Genomic DNA, 23,748 nt, shown 5'->3' with positions numbered 1-23,748 from the left:
CCTACCACTTGGAAACTCCAGAGGACAGGCGGCTTCCTAGAACTTGGAATGTAGATAACTTAAAAAAGTACTACTTCAAAGGCCTGTAAATTTTTGTAAAAGTTGCCTATCAATGAAAAAGTTGCCTTTTATTTTCAATATTGATTTATTTGCTTTGTATGTATACATGCGCAATCCAAGTTACCATCTGTTGAAAACTCAGACGGACAACAAATTGAATAAGCTAGGTTAAAACTTAGCGGCTAACATGATGTTTATAATAAGACCTCCGTCTGGGAAATGCACAAGCGGACTTTTAAATAAGAAATTAAACTAAGTCAAAAGACCTAGTGGCTAAAATTAAAATTAAAACCGAGGCCAATGGCCGGATGCAACATTGTTTTTATAAATTCGTCTACTCTTTTTTTAGTATGGCGTCCGGTGGCGCCCCTCTGGGTGTTATCGTCGGAAAGGGCATTCTATCGGTTGCTCTAACGGCATATGCAGACAGCAAAGATTGAACGACCAAATTGTTCAACTAATAGTTGTCTGACCAAAATAGTCTAAAAGAATGATTAAGCTTAAAACCGGATGTCAAGAGACGCCAGCCGGTAAATTAACGAAGTTTTCTATGAGACTATTCAACGAAGTTATACCGACTACCCTAGTGGGGCAGGAGATTAAGGTACAATGGATTGAAGGTGTTCATGATGGCCTATAAGCCGTCTAAGGCCCATCAAACAGGCGGACAATATGTCCACTGTTCCATTGATGGCTAGGCGGTAACGCCCCGCCTGGCTAGCAATGAAGTACCAGTTGCCCCAATCAAATAGGTGGACAATGTCCCCTGTTTCATTGACCGCCAGGCGGTAATTGCCCGTCTAGCTAGCAAAGAGTCCTATGTGAATACCCGGATTGGGTACAACAGTTGCTGATAGACGGTTGTGCACTTGGTTTGGGGCAATCACTACTGTGTTTGATTGACTTGGAACATTCCATACTCGTTAGAGTATCAAACATTCCAAAGTCAATCAATCATACAAGTACCAAAACCAATCACACAGCCGCCAGGGGCAAGAATAGCCGGTGTACTGTCTGTATTGCCGCATGCTTTAAAAAGATAGGCAAAAATTTCAATTGCAGAATGTATATGCATAAATCGAAACAAATCAAAATTTCATGAAGCCGACTTAGTCGGCATATTTTCCTTCAAAATCGGTAAAAAGCCGGATAAATATTATTATTTGGATAAACATCCGAGAGGAAGAAAAATTATATTGTTACCCGACTCCACAGCCGGTAAAAACACAAATACTCGGCACGCAGGCCGGAATGATCTAAAAATCCTAAAAAACATGGCATACTGCCGCTGAACCTCGCACAAGTGTGTATACCACAAAAAGGTCTTTTGAAGGGTTGTAACGTGGTTAGGCTAAAGGTTTGAAGAAGAAGGGGATAAAGGCTCAAGACACTCGATAAGCCCCCAAGGTGTGCAGCCTTGCTTTTGAATCTTTATATTTTTATGCTTGAGGCTTTTAACTCTCTTTTCTTTTTTTTGTTTATATTTTTCTCTCTCTTTTGCTTTTGCATTTATTTTATTTTTATAAGGGTGGGCAATCCCGATCATGCAGTCTATCACTCACTTGGCATTCATGTTTCTCAGGCACGGTACCGAGCACTCGATAAGAGACGTAATCTGAGACGTGTTCTTATCAAGGACATGTTCATGTCAAAGGAATTATTGGACGCTTGCCCTTTGTTACACTTTTATTATTTCTATTTTTGCTATTTTAATCTTTTGAATCACTCAAGCTTTTTTGTTCTTTGAAAATTGCATAAGTTACACACCATCCCATCCCATCCCAAGGTTAGGTAGATGTGGGTTGAAAAAAAGAAAGGCCTATCGTTAGGTGAGGCTCAAAGTGGTTTATCAAAAAACAATTGTGTATTTGAAAGGGTAAAGATGATATGATATGGCTACAAGGGGTGCCTCTAATCATGGGTATACCTTGTGCTTAGTTCGGCATTGATTTTTTTTTTATTAAAGGAAAAGAAATAATAATCCTACAATATAAATCTAAGGGAAAATAAAAGGTGTCTATGCTAAAATTATTGGGGAAGGGATAAATAAAAGATATAGAAAAAAGAGGTCACAAAATCTTATTGTTAAAGCTCGCTTCGTGTCTTGTGTTTTATCATCACTCGGTCTTCTTTCCAATTGGAGGTATATGAAGCTTGTTATTGTCGATAAAATATTGGATGGCCTCCTTTAGACAACTCTCAGTAGTATGACCCTTACCTTGATGGTACTTGCAATGTGCATCTGGATTCCAACTTGGCAATCTCTTTTCAGGTGCAAGATCTTGAATAGGTCCAATGGGAGTAATGAGTCCCTTAGTATGGAGTCGATCGAAGGCAGCATCATAGCTCATCCCAATGGGGGCGAAGTCTTTCCTTAGTTGCTTCTTAGATCCTTGGTTATCCATGGCTAAGACTTCAATGAGATAAAAGGTACTAACATTGTTACTAGATGGGCAATTTCGGAAGAAGAAGGATTGTCGTTCTTCTTTCCTTTCTAGCCACTGTGGTTACTATTGTTAGTAGTTTTTTGTTTTGCGAGGTCATCTTCGATCTCGATGCCTATGTCATAGAGGACCTTAAAATCATTCAAGTTATGTTGATATTTTAAGTGCTTTGAATACATTTCTCGTAAATTTTTGATGAACATCCTCGATCACGGATTCTTTTTCAGTAGGGACTTTTATCATATTGGCGGAAGTTTCCTTCCACTTGTTAAAGAAAGAAGTAAAGCCTTCATTCTCTTTTTGTCTTAAGATCTCAAGTTGTCTATAGTCGGTTTCGACTTGAATATTACACTTATATTTATCAATGAAAGCGTTTACAATGGCATCCCAAGTAGAGGTTTTCTCTTTATCAAGGGAGAAAAACCATTGTTGACAAATATTTTCAAGAGATAAAGAAAACAAGGAATGAAAGATTTACCTATCAATCCTCTTAATGTTCATTATGGCCTCGAATGTCCTTAAGTTGAAGTAAGGATTATTTGTTGCCTTGAACTTAGGGATGTCAGTGGCATTGAACTTCTGCGGAAGAAGTTCCTTGTCCACTAAGACCCCTTGTGAGCTAATGCCCTGGAATCTATAGTCATTGGATATTTTGCTCAAGCTTTCTTGAATGAGCTCCATTTATTTTTGTTTCACAAGGTCATTGATTAGAAGGGTTAAAGCCTTCAACACCTCAGTCATGTTAGCCATTTGCTTCTTAGGCTCATTGACTTCTTCTTGAATTGTCATTATCTTCTTAGCTTTTCTTTTTCGACTGACTAGTTTATCAAAAAGGTGTTGTCCTTGATTAATCGCCCTTCTATCCTTAACCAAGTACTGTAGAAAGGGAAATTAGGGATAATTTTTTTCTTTATTTATGTTGACTTAAGCTCTATTCAACATGTAAGAGAATGTGGAAGAGAATGGGAATAGATTGGACCCCCCACTCAAATGACGGAAGACGACTCATGCATTAACCTAGACATGGTCATGCTGTACATACATATTAGTGTGTACTTTATTAGTGAGTGCAAGTGACATGCTTTGACTCTTGTGTATGACCATGGAACTAAATGCTTAGACTCAATTAAGGACTAAATATAGCTACTGCCATTAATCTAACTGATCAAACTGATTCATAAATTGATTGATTAGAATCGTCGTGATGACTCGAGTAATAAACTGGACTGTCACCACACATTGAAGTGCAGCTCCAGACGACTGGGTTGTCGCCCGGCGTTGCACTGCAGCGTTTGGCGCCATAGCCCAAACTTTTGCGTCATTGCTGGAACATTGATCTGGGACTGTTTTCAGTATTTTTACTCTAAAGGGACATGGCTAAATTCGTACTAAGTCGGTTTGATTAATTTATTAGACTTTAATTACTCAAATTAATTAACTAAGAAAAGTCCTTTTAGTCATTAATTATTTTATTTAGACTCAATCACAAGTCAAACAAACGGTTAGTGTGAACACACATAGGTTATGCTCAAGCAAAGAATGCACAAGTAGTCAAGTAAGCACAATATGATGCAATGAGTTTGCAACCTAACCATGGCTCTAGTTCTCTAAAGTTCAGGATATGGGTTAGTCAAAGAGGGTCCATGGTTATGAGTCCAGATGCACCGCGTGGAAGCCTTACCTTTGGAAGGGTTGGCGCATGTGGATGGGACCCTGCGAGCTAAACTTGCTTCCACGGTTTGGTGAATTTTACAATCTCGGATATACCCTTCGTTTCCAGGAGCGTTCGATTGGGTAGATGGAGCATGAATTCCGAGAGAGAAAAACTCAATAAGAAGTAGAATCGAGCCAATAGTGCTAGAGCCAGTCAAAAGAAGAAGGAAGAGTTCTGGCTCGGTACTGGAAGAACTTGGCGCCAAACAACAGAGTATGTCGCTAAGATATAGCCCTGTCGCCAGGCGACAGAGCCATATCATTGGCGACAAGCTCTGTTTTCTAGACCCAGTTCCTACATGCCTAAGCAGCTTTCGGTGTTCTTAGAATTTTCTAGTCTTCGCAGTATTATTTTTATTCTAGTTGTGAAAGATATTTCTCAAATTTCCTACGTATAAAAATCCTATGTTTTTGACTCATTACAGATGGTCTTTCCCATGAGAAAATTTTTATTCTTATGCCAACAATGTCAATCAAAAGTACGCACATGAAATACTTAGAACTATTCGAGTCTCATCCACTCATTCTAAATCATTGCCAAAATAAATTTCAGGAATTAAAATAGAAATTTTCAAGCATTATCCCAAACTTGAACCCCACTGTATTCATACACTTAAGCATGGTGGCGTCCAAAGGGAAGGAAACGAGATCAAAGAGTCGCCAACAAGTTTTAGGAACTTGTAAACCGTTCACAGGGTGAAGGTTACACCCCTTAATGATCCAGGAGATCATTAACTCCAATAGATCTGGAACCATGACTGGTGTTCGAGGATGAGGGTACGAATCCAATCTAAAAGAGAAAGAACTCGCCCTATAAAATAGACCTCTACTTTATTCTTCTCGTTTTCATGTGCGCTTTCTGACTAACATGCAATCTTTAGGTTAACCCTAAACTTTTTTAATCTATGTTGGTTGAATATTAATGCACAAACAAAACTATTATTGCCGATCACTTGAATTATAATCATATTATCCTAAACAAGATTATTAATTATCTTATTAAGCGTGATTACAAGTACAAAAACCTTTTAAACATGCATAAAAGGTGTGATCAAGCAATAACAATAAATAATATCATCATCAAGCAACATAATAATCATCATCATAATAATAAAAATCATAATAATAATCATAACCATAATCATATCAATGCTAAAGCATAATAATAACAAGATCCTAGGCATGATACTAACAAGATTAATAACAAATCCTAGAATGTCACTAAACATCAAAGATTAAAGATTTAACCCTAATATGATACTAACATGATATTAGGAAAGAAAATAGGAAGCATCATAGAAATCATAATTGATATAAGAAACTTAATTATTACCCTAAACATGATACTAGGAAACAACAAAAGCATCCTAACATGATACTAGGAATCAAAATAATAATCTAAACATGATTTCTATATCATAATATCAATAAAATAATTAAATTACTTACTTCGATACCTCGTACCTCTTTCTAATAACAAAATACACACATTAGTAACTTCAAAGAAAAGTAATAAACAAAACAATTAAATTAAATAATTAAAATAGGAATTTACGGCCAAACCTCATAAATATCAAACCATTCACATCTAGGGCGAAGGCAACTTCGAACTTGGCTAGGTGTTTCTAGTGCTAATGAGTGCGGAATTGTGTTTGTAAAAGGGTTATGCCACTAGTAGAAAAAGGCTTACTTGCGTCGCTCATTTATAGTGTATTTGCGTCGCATCTATGAGTAACGCAACTGCTCGCGACGCAAATGATTTAAAAGTCATTTGCGTCGCTCCTAGGCGCGACGCAAATAAGAGTCATTTGCGTCACTCCTTTATAAAGGAGTGACGCAAATAAGAGTTATTTGCGTTGCTCCTTTATAAAGGAGTGACGCAAATGACTCTTATTTGCGTCGCTCTTTTATTAAGGAGCGACGCAAATGACTCTTCTGATAAACTTCTTGTTTGTTATTTGCGTCACTTGTTTATATAGATGTGACACAAATGACTGACTAGACAATACAAAATTGCTTTATTTGCGTCACTTGTTTGTTTAATGAGTGACGCAAATGAGGTGATTTTTTTTAATTATAATAATTGCCTTGTATATGTTTGTAGTACCTGTTTTCCTTGCTAGTGGTATAAAGTAATATGCTAACGCTAATATAATTGAAATTAAAATGCAATATTATTGAAATGCAAATGTAAATTTCGGCAGAGTCTCCTTTGTAATTTGGCCTACCCATAAAATTGGGAATGACGACATTATATTAACAACCTGTCCAATAATTTACATCTCAATATCATAGACATTATACTCATCATCCCAACACTAATTAACCAAAGTCATTCATGTGAAGCCTATAATCCAAAACAAGAGTCCAACATGTGCTAAATGTAAATATAAAGTTCAACATTACATATAAAATACTTTGCCCAAATATCTCGAATCTCATTTATCTCCTCCTCGGTGTACGGTGTAGTTCTTGAAAAATCCTATCAACACAACAAATATACAAGAGGAAAGTTTTAATTCAAGATTGTAGCTAACATCAAATTGTATTTATCAAACAAAAATGAAATATTTGACAACTCATACCTGAATAAGATCCTCATTGCTATGGTGATGTTCAAGTATTTCGTACATATAACGCATGACGTAGTAGCCACACTCACGTCCACCCAATTGTTGAGGACGCTACATGTAATATATTTATAAGTTGAATTAAATTGCTATACTTAAATTATTAAGAAACTAAAAGTTAGGGTAAGAAATTAAGGTAACCTGTCCCAAATGCCATGTCAATTTACTTCCCCTAGATTGTCGACTTAATACCTTGAAACTTCGAAAAGCACTACACATTTGAAACAAATAACATATATATTATCCTTACACACATAAAATCATGACATTAATAACAAACTAGACTTACTTTGTCTTTGCAAACTTAATTGCTAAATTTCGCTTCTGCCTCAAAGAATCAAAGATAACGACTTCACGCTTAGCCATGCATAAGACCAAAAGAACCCAATAATTCCTACATAATAAATTAGACACACATTTGTAAAAGAGTAAAATAATATCAACAATTTGCAAAGTTCAAATAAATACAAGTTCAAAGTTTATACTTTTCATGGTATGGGCGTAAGATGAACTACTTAGATTTTTGTTTTTCCATCACATGTGTCATGTATAGTAGGATATGATCTGCATCACTATGCAAATAGGTTTATGAAATCATTTCCGGACACATGAATCCAATGGAAGCCACATCCACCGTATCGAGTAAGTCACTCAAGGCCCTACATATATATCATGTAATAACATTATAAATGGTAATAAATAAGTATATATGGGAAGAGTGAAATTTGAATATCTTACATCATAAAAACTTGCAAAATTGAAATATTCAGCCAAGCTCCCGTGAGAAGTTGATTGACATCTTCAAGTCTTATAACGATGTCCTTACTATCTTCATAACTAAAGGTCCAAGCGTCAACCTTTACCTTAATAGTTTCACCTTTGGGTAATGAAGATAACAAACTATTCAAAGACCCACACTTCTGAGACAAGTTTTCCAAAGCATAATCCATAAGAAAAACGTTTTTTGGATTGGTGTTGGACTCTTTTGTTTCATGACCACTTTCAACTACTTTCAGTTTGTCTTGCATGTTTTCTTTGGCCGCTTTGTTGTTATCATCGTTCTTATTTGATATGAATTCCTAATCAACAGTAAAGCAAATCTATTCAACAATTTGCTATATTTTGTATGGAAAACTATACGTAAATTGTTACAAAAATAATTTACCTTGTCATGCATGAGTGAAACCAAGTCTTTCGGCCATTGGCTAAATGTACCGTAAGCATGCTTAAGTTTCTTGATGACTGAAGAAGGAACTGGAACCGAGAATTCTTTGAACTCGTCAAAAAAATCATCAACACTTACCCTCACGTGATTTGGAAGGAGGTTACTATGATGATCAAGGATAAACTCCGAATGATATGTACCTTCAGCGACAATGACTTTCTGAGAGTCATTTTTCAACCATGATAGCCGACATGGAATCGGTTCCTTACAAAGATAGGAAAAAATCATTATTAAAAAAAAGAAAACAAAGTTACAAAGTTAAAAGTATGTCGCAGTCATAAATCATTACAAAAAAAAAGATAAAAAATATAAAATAACAAAGTTTTGGATACCTGTATGTTTGCAAATGGATCATCACCCACTGATTGGAAACTACTAAGATTTTGTTGAGTCGTCCGGCCTATGTTATTCATTTCCATCAATTCAGTTGGAATTTGAATACCAATCTGTTTAGCAAATAACATAAACTTCTATTGAACCATGGAATCCATTTGAGAATCCATCTCTTGCATAGTCTCCTCTCGTACCCTCCGGGCTAATCTTGCCTCTAATTCTTCCAGCTAAGCATCTCCGAATTCCTTACCCCGTCGGCCACTACGCCTCTCTCCGGATCCCCATACAGCTTTACTGCCAATTCCACTGCCAAATGCTATTGCCCGACCATTACGATCTTTTTTCCCAAGGGCACGAGATAAGATATCATCATGCCTATTAGGAACAAATTTTCCATCAGCTTGTTGCTTTCTCCAATTATCCTACACAAAGACTTCAAGTTAGAAAACTTTGGTTGCAATACATAAACTTAACAAAATATATTCAAAATTGAAATAAACACTTATTATATACTTACAATGGATTCTTTCACCTCTCTTGTTTTCTCATCCGGCAAATAAGGATTTCCCTTATCATCTTCTATTGATCTTGCTAGAAGCCAAGCATATGTCTTATCCGGCAAACTAGACACAACCGAAGAACAAGATGAAGTACTTGATGCTAAAGATGCTGTGGGAATATACCCTTTTCTACGCCATATAATATTCATTTCACCATATGATTTGGCTCCTAAATGGTGAGGGTATTCGTTGAAAGACTGACTTTATCTTGCTGTTTCATTGATTTCCTATTTTCACGAGCATAAATGAAGATTAGTACATAAGAATCTGTTAACAAAGTATTAATAACCTGCATGATCATTGATATTAATACACAAAAACCTTAAAATCATCTGTAATATGCTCCTCCACAAATGTTTTCCACATATCTTCAAATATGAAATCATAGAGTACATACGACATTCTTTTCTCCTTTGGCATATTCCTGGTACATGTGATCCCACCACTGACCAATTTTGTTTCAAAATCTCTCCAAGTTTTATCACAAGTGCGTAGGACCTTTTTTTTCTTGTCTTCATCTTCTTCGATTTGAAACTCTCTCTACAAAAAAATTAAAAAAATAAAAAAAAGTTAGTAAATAATTTCATCATATTCAAATAAATTGTTTTCATCATGTTCAAATAATGTCAAAATGATCATATAATAGTATAACATTTAACATTTAATAGTGAATATTACCTTAACATCTTCCCACAAAGTGTCTTTTATTCCTTGTGGAACTTGATTCCAATCTTTATACAATATAGACACCTTTGCACGGCTTATTTCACCAAGATGAGTTTTGTATGCTTTTGCCCACTTTCCAATGGGTCGACACAATTCATCCCATTCAAGCACTCTAGGAACCCCAGGCATGGATTTCAAGCCCTTTGATGGACCTCTTGGCTTCTTTTTATTCTTTTGAGAGTCGGTTGTTTGTTGCTCTTATTGTGATTGATTGTGTTGCTCATCTTCCTCACCTTACGAAAACATGTAAAGATTATGCATATCCTCATCCTCCATTATTACTTACCTGAAAAAAAAGACATAAATAAATTAAGACATCGATTAGTATCATTTTTAAATTATAAACTTGTACACATAACAATAATAAGCAATTTATGCAATTAGTAACACATATTGGAAAAAACAAAATCAAATAATTCATACCTACTTCATTCTTCGCTTTTGTGACATAAAATCCTTCATTATGATCTTTTCGTTTCAACGTTGTGTCAAAATCATCGACTATTGGAGGGATGCTCCAAACGCAAGGTGGTGACTCATTAAATTGCTCATCATATTCTTCCTCGTCCACCACATCTTCAATGCCAAGTATCCTTCTTTTACCTTCTAAAACAACTGACCACTTACAATCAGGTGGGTCAACCATGTAAAAAACTTGTTTTGCTTGTGAAACTAATATAAATGGATCAGCTAGATGCCCTCGTCGACCAAGATTTAAAAGGGTCCAGTTCCCTTGTTCATCCTTTTTTACACCACGCTACTATTAGCCCACTTACATCGAAATAGAGGAATCTTGAAATCAACATAATCCAGCTCTATTATTTCTTCAATGATTCCATAATGTGTCAGATATATCGTTAGGTGTGGTGGATAGTTGGGACATCACTCATTTCTTGAACCATGTAAAGAATGAACAATTATGCAACTTTATCAGCTGAAGATCACTTTTGGAAGGATATTTATTTTTAAGAAAAAGCATGTGCTCGTCCAAGTAAGGATGAACCTCACTAAGATTTTGCAACACAAAAAGCTCGGCCTTATTTTTCATTTCAAAGCCCATGGATATCCTTTTCCTGCCAATAGTACCTTGACCTCCAAGCCTCCCATCGTGTCGAGACTTTGGCAACCCAATTTTCTGTGAACGTGCAAGATATTGAGCAACCCATGCTGCCGCTTCCTTAGCAACTGTTCGTTGTACAATACTTGCTTTAGGTTTTGCCGGATTCATGACTTTTCCCTTTAAGTCACCCATTTCTCGTTCAAAAGGATACATGTATCTCATACACACTGGTCCACAAAGTTTAATTTCACGTACAAGATGAATAACCAAATGAGGCATCACGTCAAAAAAAAGATGGGGGAAAATACATTTTAAATCGACACATTGTCTCAAGTACATCTGCTTGCAAGTCATCTAAAATACTTGGATTTATGACCTTGCTACAGATAGTGTTAAAAAAGACACATAATCTTGTAATCGTATACCTCACTTGAGGTGGAAAAATTCCTCGGATGGCAACTGGTAATAATTGTTGCATCAAGACATGACAATCATGAGATTTCATGCCACCCAATTTCAAGTCAGACATTGACACAAGTCTACAAAAATTAGAAGAAAATCCAGCCGAGACCTTTAAACCATGCAATGACTCACAAAAGCTAGTTTTTTCCTTTTTAAACAAGGTAAAGCAAGCTGGGGGAAGATACCAGCGTTTTCCTCGAGATTCGGGTGCCAACTCTGAACGACCCATAGAAGTCATGTCTTTTCTTACTTTAACTCCATCCTTTGTCTTTCCTGGCATATTTAATAAAGTTCCCACAATGGCATCACAAACATTTTTCTCAATATGCATTACATCTAGACAATGTCTAACTTCCAAATGTCTCCAATATGGAAGAGACCATAGCTCAGACTTCTTCTTGTAACCCCCAGTTGATTTGCTTTTGTAAGGCTTACCAAACTCATTCTCCATGTCTTTGACCCGCTGATAAACCTCACTTGCACGTAAAGGGCCACGAGCTTCTCTTAACTCCACTATTCCATTAAAAGCATCCTTATTGAATCGAAAAGGGTGGTCTTCAGGAAGATGTCTGCGATTATCCATGTATACATGCTTGCCACAATTGTCTAGGCGTAATGCTTCCAAATCATCTTCACAAATGGGGCAAGGAGTTGTTCCCTTCACAGTGTACCCCAACAAATTCCCATAAGCTGGGAAGTCATTTATCGTACAAAAATTCATGGCACGTAAAGTGAAATTGGTTTTACTATATGCATCAAACATTTGGACACCTTTATTCTACAATAAATTCAAATCTTCAATGAGAGGCGCTAGATACACATCAATGTCATTTCCAGGTTGTTTAGGACCAGATATTAGAAGGGACAACATAATGTATCTAGACTTCATGCATAACCAAGGAGGCAAATTGTAGATAGTTAGAAGAACCGGCCAAGTGCTATATTGGGTACTTAGTGTCCCAAATGGGATCATTCCATCTGTACTAAGACCAAGCCTAAGATTTCGATCTTCTTCACCAAAGTCCTTGAACTATCGATCAATGTTCCTCCATTGCGGGGAATCAGCAGGATGCCTCATTAACCTATCTTTCTTCCTCCCATCAGCATGCCACCTCAATAATTTTGCAGTTTTTTCATCCGAGAAGAGTCTCCTAAATCTCGGTATAATTGGAAGATACCATAATACCTTAGCTGGAGACCCTTTCTTACACAACTCACCAGTATCATTCATCTTGTAACGAGAAACTCCACACCTTGGACACTCATGCAAATCAGCATACTCATTTCGATACAACACACAGTCATGGGGACAAGCATGTATCTTCTCATACTCCATACCCAAGGGGCACATAAGTTTCTTGGCCTCATAGATGGAGTTTGGAAGTTCATTCCCTTTGGGAAACATTTCTACTAAGGCTTCTAACAACTGCGTAAAACCCTTGTCGGTCCAACAATTGCACGCCTTTAAGTTAAATAACTTCATAATAGCACCAAGTTTAGTGAACTTTGTAAACCAGGATATAACGGGGTTTCTTCAGCTCTCAAAATACTATCATATGTCTAGGGACACTCTGTGAAATGGTCTTCAACATCATGCATCATTTCATCTATCCTGTCCTTCTCCACTTCACTCTCACTTTCAACACCAATATCAGCTGTATCGATATCCTCACCTTGGTGTTCATTATCATCATCACAATGATTCTCATCTTCCCTTGGACAATAACTAGAACTTACCTCAATATATATTCTCTCACCATACCATGTCCACCTTGTGTAGTTTTCTTTAAACCCACGACGAATGAGATGATCTTTAATATCAACTATATCACGATATCCCCTCGAATTATTACAGTCACAACAAGGACAAAGAATAATCTTTGATTTATTCTCTGTTTGGTGTTTTAAGGCAACAGTGCCAAACTCTTCAATTCCTCGTAAAAAAACTTGTACAATTTCGTTTACCATACATCCAACTTCGATCCATTTTCAACAACTGAATAACAAAATTAATTTTAAGATAATGCGTATATTTTCTAACATATATAGCTCCTTAACCATAAACAAGAATATAAGGCATCAAACATTTTCATTCACAGTTTATATCATGTAAATGCAACTCCGGATGATCCAATAAGGTCCTTATCACTCCAACCTAACCCATTCTTGAATGTCCTATCTCACTAATAACTACTTGTAAAGTTTGGTTCTAAAGAAAATCTGGCAGCATTTCCCTATGTAGATAATCGGCTATCAACATATGTACCCAGAGAACAATCGGGAAATAGTGAGCCATGATCTTCTCAGACCCAAAAACAGTTCAAGTAGTTATCACCTAAATGATATAGAACATTCAAGAATAGTCCCAAACCGGGGACTATTCAAGACTTACTTCTAATGAGTAAGCCCTGAACGGGTATCTAAGCCAATGATGCAAGTATTATTGCAATTCTAATCAATTATATCACAATTAAAAATCTCTTACAATTCACAATCATTATACCAACTAGAACAAATAAGTTAATATTGCAAAGAATGGTTTAGATATATATACCACAAGTGAAGACAATCTCGTATTCGTACTACCGCCTTAATCGTTTGTCCACAACCAGAACCTCGAGCAACTTGTGGAATTCATTTCCGCATAATTAAGAATCTACCATAAAAACTAACATATATTAAACCAACATAGTTGATTCAACTTAATCTGCCATGTGAAATAAAAGTTGTTATTCGGCATTGCTTATTAGCCAATCATGGTGTAAAACTTGAAGACCTGAAACGAGTGTTAAGCCATCCGCAGGTATTTAGATCTTATACTAATCCATGTCTTTCTTAGATATGATATTTGCGTCAATTTAAATAAAAAAAAATGAATTAGTAGGCTCTTGCTCAATGTGAGAATACATTGACCAAGTTTGGATTAATTAGAGAAGTTGCAGATGACAGTGCTGGTTCAGCACAAGTAAGTTTTTGCTTTAGCTTGTTTAAGTTTGTTTTGTCCTTTTTCCTTACTCCTTTTATTTCGTTGTAATTATCAAATATACTATTTGTGATGATTGAGGGAAGTGTGAGACTATTTCGATTAATGAGAAAAGTGTGAGAGCAACCCAACTGATAGAATTGGTCCGATAGTTTTTTGAAACTTTTTTTTTTAATTAAGGGTTGAACAAGGTGGTTGTTTAATGGATGGAATATTGATTTATAGTTTTTTTTTTTTTAACTTGATGACTGATTGAAGGTCACCTTAGCTAGGTCCAACAGATGGGAAGTACCTTTTTTGTCGCCTAAAGTATGTGAAACTTTCAGTCCAATGAATTAATAACCTTATAACAGCTGCAAAGCTAATGTTTTATTTCCATCAAAGTTAAATGCTGTAAAAATCAGCAGCTCAAAGATACAAACCAGCAGCTCAAAGATGCAGCTGCAAACCAGTAGTATATTGCAAACCAGCAACTGTAAAAATCTACGGACTAAATGTACTAGCTGAAAACATTCAGGTGAATATATTAAAGCCTTGAATTGAGATGAGCCTCAATGAAAAATCAATGACTGAAATTATAAAAATTAAATTAAATCTGCCATATATTTTCTAATTAATGAACTAACACTAAACCTGAAATTAAACTAAGTCATTGTTCAAGTTAAATGCTACATTCTATCTACCATGAAAAGATTGAACATAAATAGAAGCAATCTTACCTTAGGTGAAATTGACTTCACAAATTCAACAATGTCGAGCCGAAATCGAACTTCAATTATTGTTGCTGTAATTTGCTAGAACTTCCTCGGGTTTTTTGGGGCGAAATTAAGCAATTTTTCCACTCGAAAATTTCAATCATTGCTCGAATATTTTCGCCAGGATTTTTAATTGAATTTTTTGGGGTTTCTAGGGTTCGAATTCGTATGGTTTTGAGTAGATTTTTTGCTCGAAATGGGGGATTTTTGGTTGAAAACAATCAATTTTTCTAGGGTTTAACGGTTCAAATTTCTTAGGGTTTTTGGTCTAAATTTTTGCTCGAAATTGCTCGGATTTGCTGCCGATTATGGGTGTTGAACTCGATTGCGATTTTGGATGTTGAATTCGCTGGGGAATTGCAGTTTTTTAGGCGAATTTGTTGGATTTCAGGGTCGAATTTGTGGGTGTTTTTCTGTAGAAATTTACTAGAAGCAACTCTGTTTTTTTTTCATTTTGTTTAGTGAATGGTAGGTGTGAAAAGCTAAGGTCAAAAAAGCGTAGAATAACCTAAATGCACCAGAGTTATTTGCGTCACTTAATTATAAAAATGCGACGCAAATAACAAAATCTATAATGCTGAAAATTTGTCATTTGCGTCGCTCATTTATTAAAAGAGTGACACAATTTATTCACTCACTTATTTGTGTCGCTTGTCAATAAATGAGTGACGCAAATAAGGTTATTATATGCGTCGCTTCAATAAATAAGAGCGACGCAAATAATAGAAAGCTAAAATACACTTGACTTTTGCGTCGCTTCTTCAATAACAAGCGACGCAAATAACTTTAAAGGATGGTAAAAATAAACATTTGCTTCATTCTTTAGAATGAGTGACACAAATATGGCGATGCAAATGTACATTTTTCTGGTTGAGAGAATAAGCTTTACCTTAGAGAGAGAGAATAATTAGAGAATTCTGTTTGAGAGTTGATTATTGAAAACGGAGGTCCAAGGACCCTATTTATAAGAAAATCGTCCGGAATTGATAGAAATGAGTTAGAGTTCAAAAAGGAATAAAACAACAACCATTCACCAACGACAGAGCTCGTCGCTAGGCGATAAACCTGTCCTCAGGTGGTGCAGTTATTTTCAACGCGTTTTCAATGTGGAATCCACTTATCGATAAAATTGAGTTGTAAAATCCGTACGAAGGCTAAAATCGTATTTTCATATTAAACACTTATTTTATTCCAAGTAAAACTCATATACATAATTATCAATCCTAATCCTACTAGGATTAAAAAAAAACCTTCTAGACAATTCTAGAAGACTATAATCAATCCTAATAGCTTTAGGAATAATAATTAATAACAGGTCCTCCTCTAGATCACTGGGCCGCATATAAGAACCAAACCGGGCCCAGTTTCGTATGTTGGCCATAACTTCCTCATTATTCATCAGAATTGGGCTTATAATATATCGTTGGAAAGCTCTTATCGAGCCCCATCCAACTACACCACTATTGGACCCTTTTCATGGACCAAAATGAACTGGACTGGATATTTTCATAAAATAGTGTAGGTTTTCGAAAACAGAAAGAAAGATTTTAATAAAACTACCGCACCGCTAGACTTTTCACACTTTCAATTCATTCGATTTTGATTTATCGCGAAAGGTATTCATCACTGGGTTTGGTTTTAGGGAGACACAAATGGGTGTCTACAGGTGATATTTTTTACTTTTCTAGGATAGTTTTCTTTTCTTTGTTTCGGGTTTACATTTGCCTTCTTGCTAACCATTTGAGCCTTATACCTTTCTTTTCAAGCCATATCTTTAGCTTTTGAGCCTTCTGTTTCATTATTTTTCCCATCTTTGGTTTTTGTGAAGCATTTGGTCTCTATTGTTGAAGTTTTGGTGGATGAAATAGATAGTTCGGTTCTTTTAATGTAAGCAAGTTTGTATTGTAAATATTTAGTGAATAAAGGTGAATGACAAGTTGAAAAGGTCGTCCATAGATAAATGAGGCGAGGACTATGAAATAAGTGAAAAAGTGAAAAAAAAAATGGGAAAAAGCAAAGCAAATTCAAATGCTTTGGCAAAAGTGATAAAAATGTGAAAAATGAAAAAGCTTAAAAATATTTTGATGTAATTTCTCCCTATTTTAAGCATTGAGGACAATGCTTTGTTCAAGCTTGGGGGGGAAGCGTTATTACGGTTTTTGTATATATGTTTGTGATTTTGGCTTTTAATAAGCTTGGTGTTGGGTTTTGGTGAGTCCGACCCACCGCGGAAGGAAATCTAACCCTAAAACAAAACACACAATAATTATATCCATAAACATAATTAACATAAACACAAGACTAAGTAAGTAATTATTACCTTTGTAGTGTGCTTCACTCACCAAAACGAGCTCTTACTTGAAAGCCTTCAAGTCCCGCTCACACGGCGACCTCCTTCGAAGTCCACCTATAAACGCGAGCACCGAACTCGGTCTATTGCCTTGGAGTTAGCAAGGACCGACCTCAAAAACCGAGTAATTAGTGTTCAAAAGTTTTCACTCTATGATTCCTTTTTCAACACTTAAGTGAAGAATTCCCAACTTCCCAAGTTGGTAATTATAGGAAAAGTGTAATCCCCCGTATTTTTAAAATATTTTATAAATGAAATTTTATTTTATTTATAATATTTATTTGTTATTTTTCGGAATTTAATTTCAAAAGTTTCAAATTATTAATCTGGGTCGAAAATTATTTGAACAAATTATTTTATGCACCTTTATTCTACAATTTATGTCCAATCAAACAACCCTAACCCATTTGTTTACTTAATTGACCCATTATTTTTATGAGGCCCAATCTTCCTATTTGCCCTACAATTCTCTCCTATAAATACCCCATTAATCCCCAAAAATTTCCCACACACAAAGGTTAGTCTTATTTTCTTTCTCCTTTGTTTTATTAATTTGTGTAATTATAATTATTGATTTATGGGTTTTGATTTAATTGTTTGAAATTAATTAAATTAGTATTAGATTGTATTTTGATGAATTTTCAGATTTATAAATGTCATAATTTTCAGATTTTGTAAATTTTATAACCTAGGGTTTTTAATTATTGAAAATCATGATTTTAGGGTTTTTATGAACAATTGATTTAGGGCTTTTATAGTAATGATGTTTTAAAATTTGGGTGATTATAACTAATTATTAGTTTAACTTAATTCCAGATTATTTTGAATACATAAATTCGTGTTTAAATTTTTAGATTTCCGTTCGTTAATATTAATCCTGTTTTAATCCCGATCAGGTTCTGAATTCATCCAATTTTGATAAAAAAAAAGTAGTGTTTTCCATGTGGAAACAACGGTTTAAGAGTGTATTTTCTGGCCAAATTCAGCCTCTAAATATGATTTTTGGGCAGTGTTTAATTTTAACGAAGTTTTTTTAAACTTAAAATTTTATCCTTGAGTTTGATTAATAATATTAATTATGTTTAAAGTTAATTAAGCATAAATATATATTTTTATTGAAATTTTAAGTGCTGGAAATAGTTTCTAAGTACTACTTTTGATGTTTTATAAAAAGGGTTTAATCACCCATTAAAAAGGGAGATTATTAGGGGTTTTAAAATAATTTTAAGATTTTTTTATTAAACTTTAAACTTACTATAATTTCATATATAAGAGTGTATTTTAAGGTTTTTATGAAGAAAATTTAAAGAAATATATATAAGCCTTTAATTTTAACGAAAGGGAAGGTTTTAAAGTGTTGTTTGATTTGGATTTTGAAAGTTTTAAAGTAAGTTAGTACTGCTGTAAATTTGATTGATTGGGTATTGATTAAGATGTTATTGTTTGGTTTAGGAGAAGAGTTTATTGAAGGTGATTTCTAGTTTTAAAGTGGTTAATCGAATTGTTTACACAAGGTACGTACAAGTTACGAAACCTTGCTTGTAGGTGCATGTTTAAGGACGGATCGAGAAATTAGTATCATTTATAGGGTTGACTGGGTTAAATTATTTGGTTATACATTGTGAATTTCAAATGATGTGCACTATTTTATATTGCAAGTATTATTTGTGCTCTAATTATGCAAGGTGTGCTTAGAGGCAAAAGTATGTGATGGTGTAAAGATTAATTTATTACTCATTCATGATTATGCAAACAGGATGAGTAAAGGAAGAATTTCAGTCTTATAAGACGAGGTTAAGGTTTTGGGGTACCTTATGCACTCAAGGTGTTTATACGCCGAGGTAGTTAAAGGAATAAATAATAAATGTTGCTTGTCACTAATAAATCAAGAATTGAAATTGGAAAGTTGTTTTACTAGATTGAATTGATATTGGATTGATTGTATTGTTTGCATATGAGTCATCACCAAGTCTAAACCTGTAAATCACGTAAAGTGCAAGATGGATGAGCAATAAAACTCTGGATTGGTGCACTTCTGGAGTAATGACAATCAGGGGTTGGGTACACGGGGTATTAGCCGTGTACTTTTATCGAGGCCGTCTGATCTACGAGTCTCCTATTTCAAATAATTTTTTAAAACTAGGAGTTAGGTGAGATCTCATACCAACTACGGTCACGGAGTCGCCCCCGTGATCGTGTTATTGATGTTTCCGAAAGGAGGCATGGGGTTTTCTTTATTGATGTTCCAAATGGAGCATGGGTTGGACAACCTTGTCTCACTAGTAGAAAAAGGCTCATTTACGTCGCTCATTTATAGTGTATTTGTGTCGCTTCTATGAGCGACGCAACTGCTCGCGACGCAAATGACTTGTATTTGTGTCACTCCTAGGCGCGACGCAAATGACTCTTCTGATAAACTTCTTTTTTGTTATTTGCGTCCCTCCTTTATAAAGGAGCGATGAAAATGACTCTTATTTGTGTCACTCCTTTATAAAGGAGCGACGCAAATGACTCTTCTGATAAACTTCTTTTTTGTTATTTGCGTCACTCCTCTATAAAAGAGCGACACAAATGACTCTTCTGATAAACTTCTTATTTGTTATTTGCGTCACTTGTTTATATAGGAGTGATGGGAATGACTGAGTAGACACTACAAAATTAATGTATTTGCGTCACTTATTTGTTTAATGAGTAACGCAAATGAGGTGATTTTTTTTAATTATAATAATTGCCTTGTATATGTTTGTAGTACCTGTTTTCCTTACTAGTGGTATAAAGTAATATGCTAACGCTAATATAATTGAAATTAAAATGCAATATTATTGAATAATGCAAATGTAAATTTCGGCAGAGTCTCCTTTGTAATTTGGCCTACCCATAAAATTGGGAATGACGGCATTATATTAACAACCTGTCCAATAAATTACATCTCAATATCATAGACATTATACTCATCATCCCAACACTAATTAACCAAATTCATTCATTTCAAGCCTATAATCCAAAACAAGAGTCCAACATGCGCTAAGTGTAAATCTAAAGTTGAACATTACATAAGTACTCTGCCCAAATATCTCGATTCTCATTTATCTCCTCCTCGGTGTACGGTGTAGTTCTTGAAAAATCCTATCAACACAACTAATATACAAGAGGAAAGTTTTAATTCAAGATTGTAGCTAACAACAAATTGTATTTATCAAACAAAAATGAAATATTTGACAACTCATACCTGAATAAGATCCTCATTGCTATGGTGATGTTCAAGTATTTCGTACATATGACGCAGGACGAAGTAGCCACACTCACGTCCACCCAATTGTTGAGGACACTACATGTAATATATTTATAAGTTGAATTAAATTTCTATACTTAAATTATTAAGAAACTAAAAGTTAGGGTAGGAAATTAAGGTAACCTGTCCCAAATGCCATGTCAATTTACTTCTCCTAGATTGTCCACTTAATGCTTTAAAACTTCGAAAAGCACTACACATTTGAAACAAATAACATATATATTACCCTTACACACCAGAACCTTGTATATATACCACAAGTGAAGACAATCTCGTATGCTTACTACCGCCTTAATCGTTTGTCCACAACCAGAACCTCGAGCAACTTGTGGAATTCACTTCCGCATAATTAAGAATCTGCCATAAAAATTACATATATTAAACCAACATAGTTGATTCAACTTAATCTGCCATGTGACATAAAAGTTATTATTCGGCATTGCTTATTAGCCAATCATGGTGTAAAACTTGAAGACCTGAAATGAGTGTTAAGCCATCCGCAGGTATTTAGATCTTATACTAATAAAAAAAGTACTTGGTACTCCGTATTAAATAAGCAGGTAAGATAGTTTGAAAACAAGAAACTCAAAAGACCATACAAACATCCAAAGACTTGCACAGAAAAACTGTATGGCAATCACCCCTCCAGAAGCTCCACAAAGAGCTGCCGGTATAGTAAATAATTGCAAAAACAGCCTCTTTATACTTGAAAGTATCTCTTGACATTACCCAGTGGGCTGTGGCATTCTCATAACACAACAGATATAAGAAGACAACATACCAATGATCCAATAGCAACCAGGGCACGAAATTTTGAATCTAGATCAATACTCTCTGCTTCAGCAATCTGCAACCAGAGAATAAATCAAACTTTTTACCCAGCAAATAAAAGTAGCACTTCTGCATTATTATACTTAAACAATTTGTAAGCTCAATCCATAAGCATCGCAAATACTCCTCGATTTTAAATTATCTTTTAAGTTTTCCAAACAGATTTAGTAATTGTTGGCCACTGTATACAATCAAAATTTATTAATATATTCCTACATTCTCAAACATAAATGCAAAATGATCCCATTGAATAGTTCAATCTGAGCAAGCATTTCAAGATTGCTATAGTTTTAATTGCATCAACACATAAGACAGAAACTTAATACAAAGGGCAGTTGAAAGGAACCAGAGGATTTTAGTATTTTACCTCAAGTGAGCTGATAGTACTTGTAATTGCCCTTCTTCATCTCTCTTATTAATCAACATCACAACAAAGCTAATACAATTACAATGGTCAGGCAACAAGATTTCATAGTATCAGTCCACAGAAAACCTCAAAAAACACTCTTCTAACATATATGTAAACACTGACTTCCAACTAAATAAGAGACCCAATAACATATATGTAAACACTGACTTCCAACTAAATAACATATATGTAAACACTGACTTCCAACTAAATAACATATATGTAAACACTGACTTCCAACTAAACGAGTGCAAGTCTTACATGTATTTTGTAATTTATTTAGCAGCATTTTTACGGCAAATTAAAGATAAGACAGTTGAAAAACAAGGGTCAATGTTACTGAATTTAATGGCCAGGATGAAGATCGACAACACGTGTCTTATCTATTTTTGCAAAACCGCTCATATAGTCATACTGTGCACTCGATTTCAGTTATATATTTGAAATTAGTAATATATTGCAAACCAGCAGCACAAAAATCAGCAGCTCAAAGATGCAACCAGTTATATATTCAACTAAAATCTGCCATATATATTTTCTAATTAATGAACTAACACTAAACCTGAAATTAAACTAAGTCATTGTTCAAGTTAAATGCTACATTCTATCTACCATGAAAAGAATGAACATAAATAGAAGAAATCTTATCTTAGGTGAAATTGACTTCACAAATTCAACAATGTCAAGCCGAAATCCCCCCTCGAATTATTGTTGCTGTAATTTCTTGACTGAAATTCGAACAATTTCTATTTATGACTGAAATGGGGGATTTCGAACCCTTAAACCCAAAAAAAGACGTAATTCGAACAATTATTTTTGCTGTAATTTCTTGACTGAAACTATTGTTGCTGTAATTTCTTTACTAAAATCCGAACAAAAATTATTTATGATTGAAATGGGACGAATTTCTTAGGGTATATTGTGTCGCTGCCAAAAACCCAAGAAATCCCCCCTCGAAATCCCCCAATCGAACTTGAAGACCGAAATTGAATTTTTTGGGGTTTCTAGGGTTCGAATTCGTATGCTTTTGAGTTGATTTTTTGCTCGAAATGGGGGATTTTTGGTCGGAAACAATCAATTTTTCTGGGTTTAAGGGTTCGAATTTCTTAGGGTTTTTGGTCTAAATTTTTGCTCGAAATTGCTCGGATTTGCTTCAACTTGACTGCAATTTTAATTTAAATGTTAAATTTGCTGGGGAATCGCAGTTTTTTGGCCTAATTTGTTGGATTTCAGAGACAAATTTGTGGGTGTTTTGCTGTAGCAATTCACTGGAATTGAAGAACTCTTGTTTTTTTCTTTTTGTTGGTGAATGTAGGCGTATGTGATGAAAAACTAAGGTAAAAAAACGCAGAAAACCTAAAGCCAAAAGAGTTATTTGCGTCACTTTATTATAAAAAAGCGACGCAAATAACCTTGTTTATGATATTGTACACAACTCATATGCGTCGCTCATGTAGTAAAAGCGTGACGCAAATTACTTAATCACTTATTTGCGTCGCTTGTTAACAAATGAGTGATGCAAATAAGTTTATTAATTGCGTCGCTTTAATAAATAAGAGCGACGCAAATGAGAGAAAGCTGAAATGCACTTGAGTTTTGCGTCGCTTCTTGAATAACATGCGACGCAATAACTTAAAAGGATGGTAAAAATAAACATTTGCTTCGCTCCTTAGAATGAGTGACGCAAATATGGCGACGCAAATGTACATTTTTCTACTAGTGTCTTTTTGCTTAATCCAAAGAATTAAATAAAATGAGTTTGCTACTATTAACTAGTGAAGTCTTAATAAAAATTGATAATTGAGTCGTGTGTTGAGTCTATAATTTAATGATGCATGATGATTGATTATTAGTAGCATGTTTTGGATTTCTTATTTGTTTCGCAGCTTGTATGTACTCAGCTTTGCTGATTGCG

At 34.9% G+C, this 23,748-nt stretch overlaps 1 protein-coding gene and 3 long non-coding RNA genes across 5 annotated transcripts; all 4 read right to left on the bottom strand.

Annotated features, from left to right (window-relative positions):
• Positions 1-6,432: 6,432 nt before the first annotated feature.
• Positions 6,433-6,905, bottom strand: LOC110709190. Its single transcript, XR_002508884.1, has 2 exons — positions 6,803-6,905; positions 6,433-6,699 (listed from the first exon to the last, which is right to left on the bottom strand). It is a non-coding gene; the product is annotated as an uncharacterized LOC110709190 (long non-coding RNA).
• Positions 6,906-7,905: 1,000 nt separating this feature from the next.
• LOC110709191 lies at positions 7,906-9,020 on the bottom strand. The gene is made up of 3 exons (XR_002508885.1): positions 8,923-9,020; positions 8,013-8,827; positions 7,906-7,926 (listed from the first exon to the last, which is right to left on the bottom strand). It is a non-coding gene; the product is annotated as an uncharacterized LOC110709191 (long non-coding RNA).
• A 94-nt stretch (positions 9,021-9,114) lies between these two features.
• On the bottom strand, positions 9,115-10,273 carry LOC110709188. Its single transcript, XM_021887402.1, has 2 exons — positions 9,644-10,273; positions 9,115-9,505 (listed from the first exon to the last, which is right to left on the bottom strand). The coding sequence occupies exons 1-2, from the start codon at positions 9,818-9,820 to the stop codon at positions 9,272-9,274; spliced, it is 411 nt and encodes a 136-aa protein (XP_021743094.1). The 5' UTR covers positions 9,821-10,273; the 3' UTR covers positions 9,115-9,271.
• A 9,828-nt stretch (positions 10,274-20,101) lies between these two features.
• LOC110709189 lies at positions 20,102-23,279 on the bottom strand. Of its 2 annotated transcripts, none has more exons than XR_002508882.1 (6): positions 21,792-23,279; positions 21,375-21,440; positions 20,878-20,950; positions 20,717-20,786; positions 20,531-20,629; positions 20,102-20,439 (listed from the first exon to the last, which is right to left on the bottom strand). It is a non-coding gene; the product is annotated as an uncharacterized LOC110709189 (long non-coding RNA). The 2 variants fall into 2 exon arrangements; XR_002508883.1 differs by having other exon boundaries at positions 20,881-20,950.
• Positions 23,280-23,748: the final 469 nt, after the last annotated feature.

Source organism: Chenopodium quinoa, unplaced genomic scaffold (genome assembly GCF_001683475.1).
Source record: "Chenopodium quinoa cultivar QQ74 unplaced genomic scaffold, ASM168347v1, whole genome shotgun sequence".
NCBI classification, from domain to species: Eukaryota; Viridiplantae; Streptophyta; class Magnoliopsida; order Caryophyllales; family Amaranthaceae; genus Chenopodium; species Chenopodium quinoa.
Note: the sequence above shows the minus strand (reverse complement) of the source record. Positions and strands in the feature narration are given on the sequence as shown.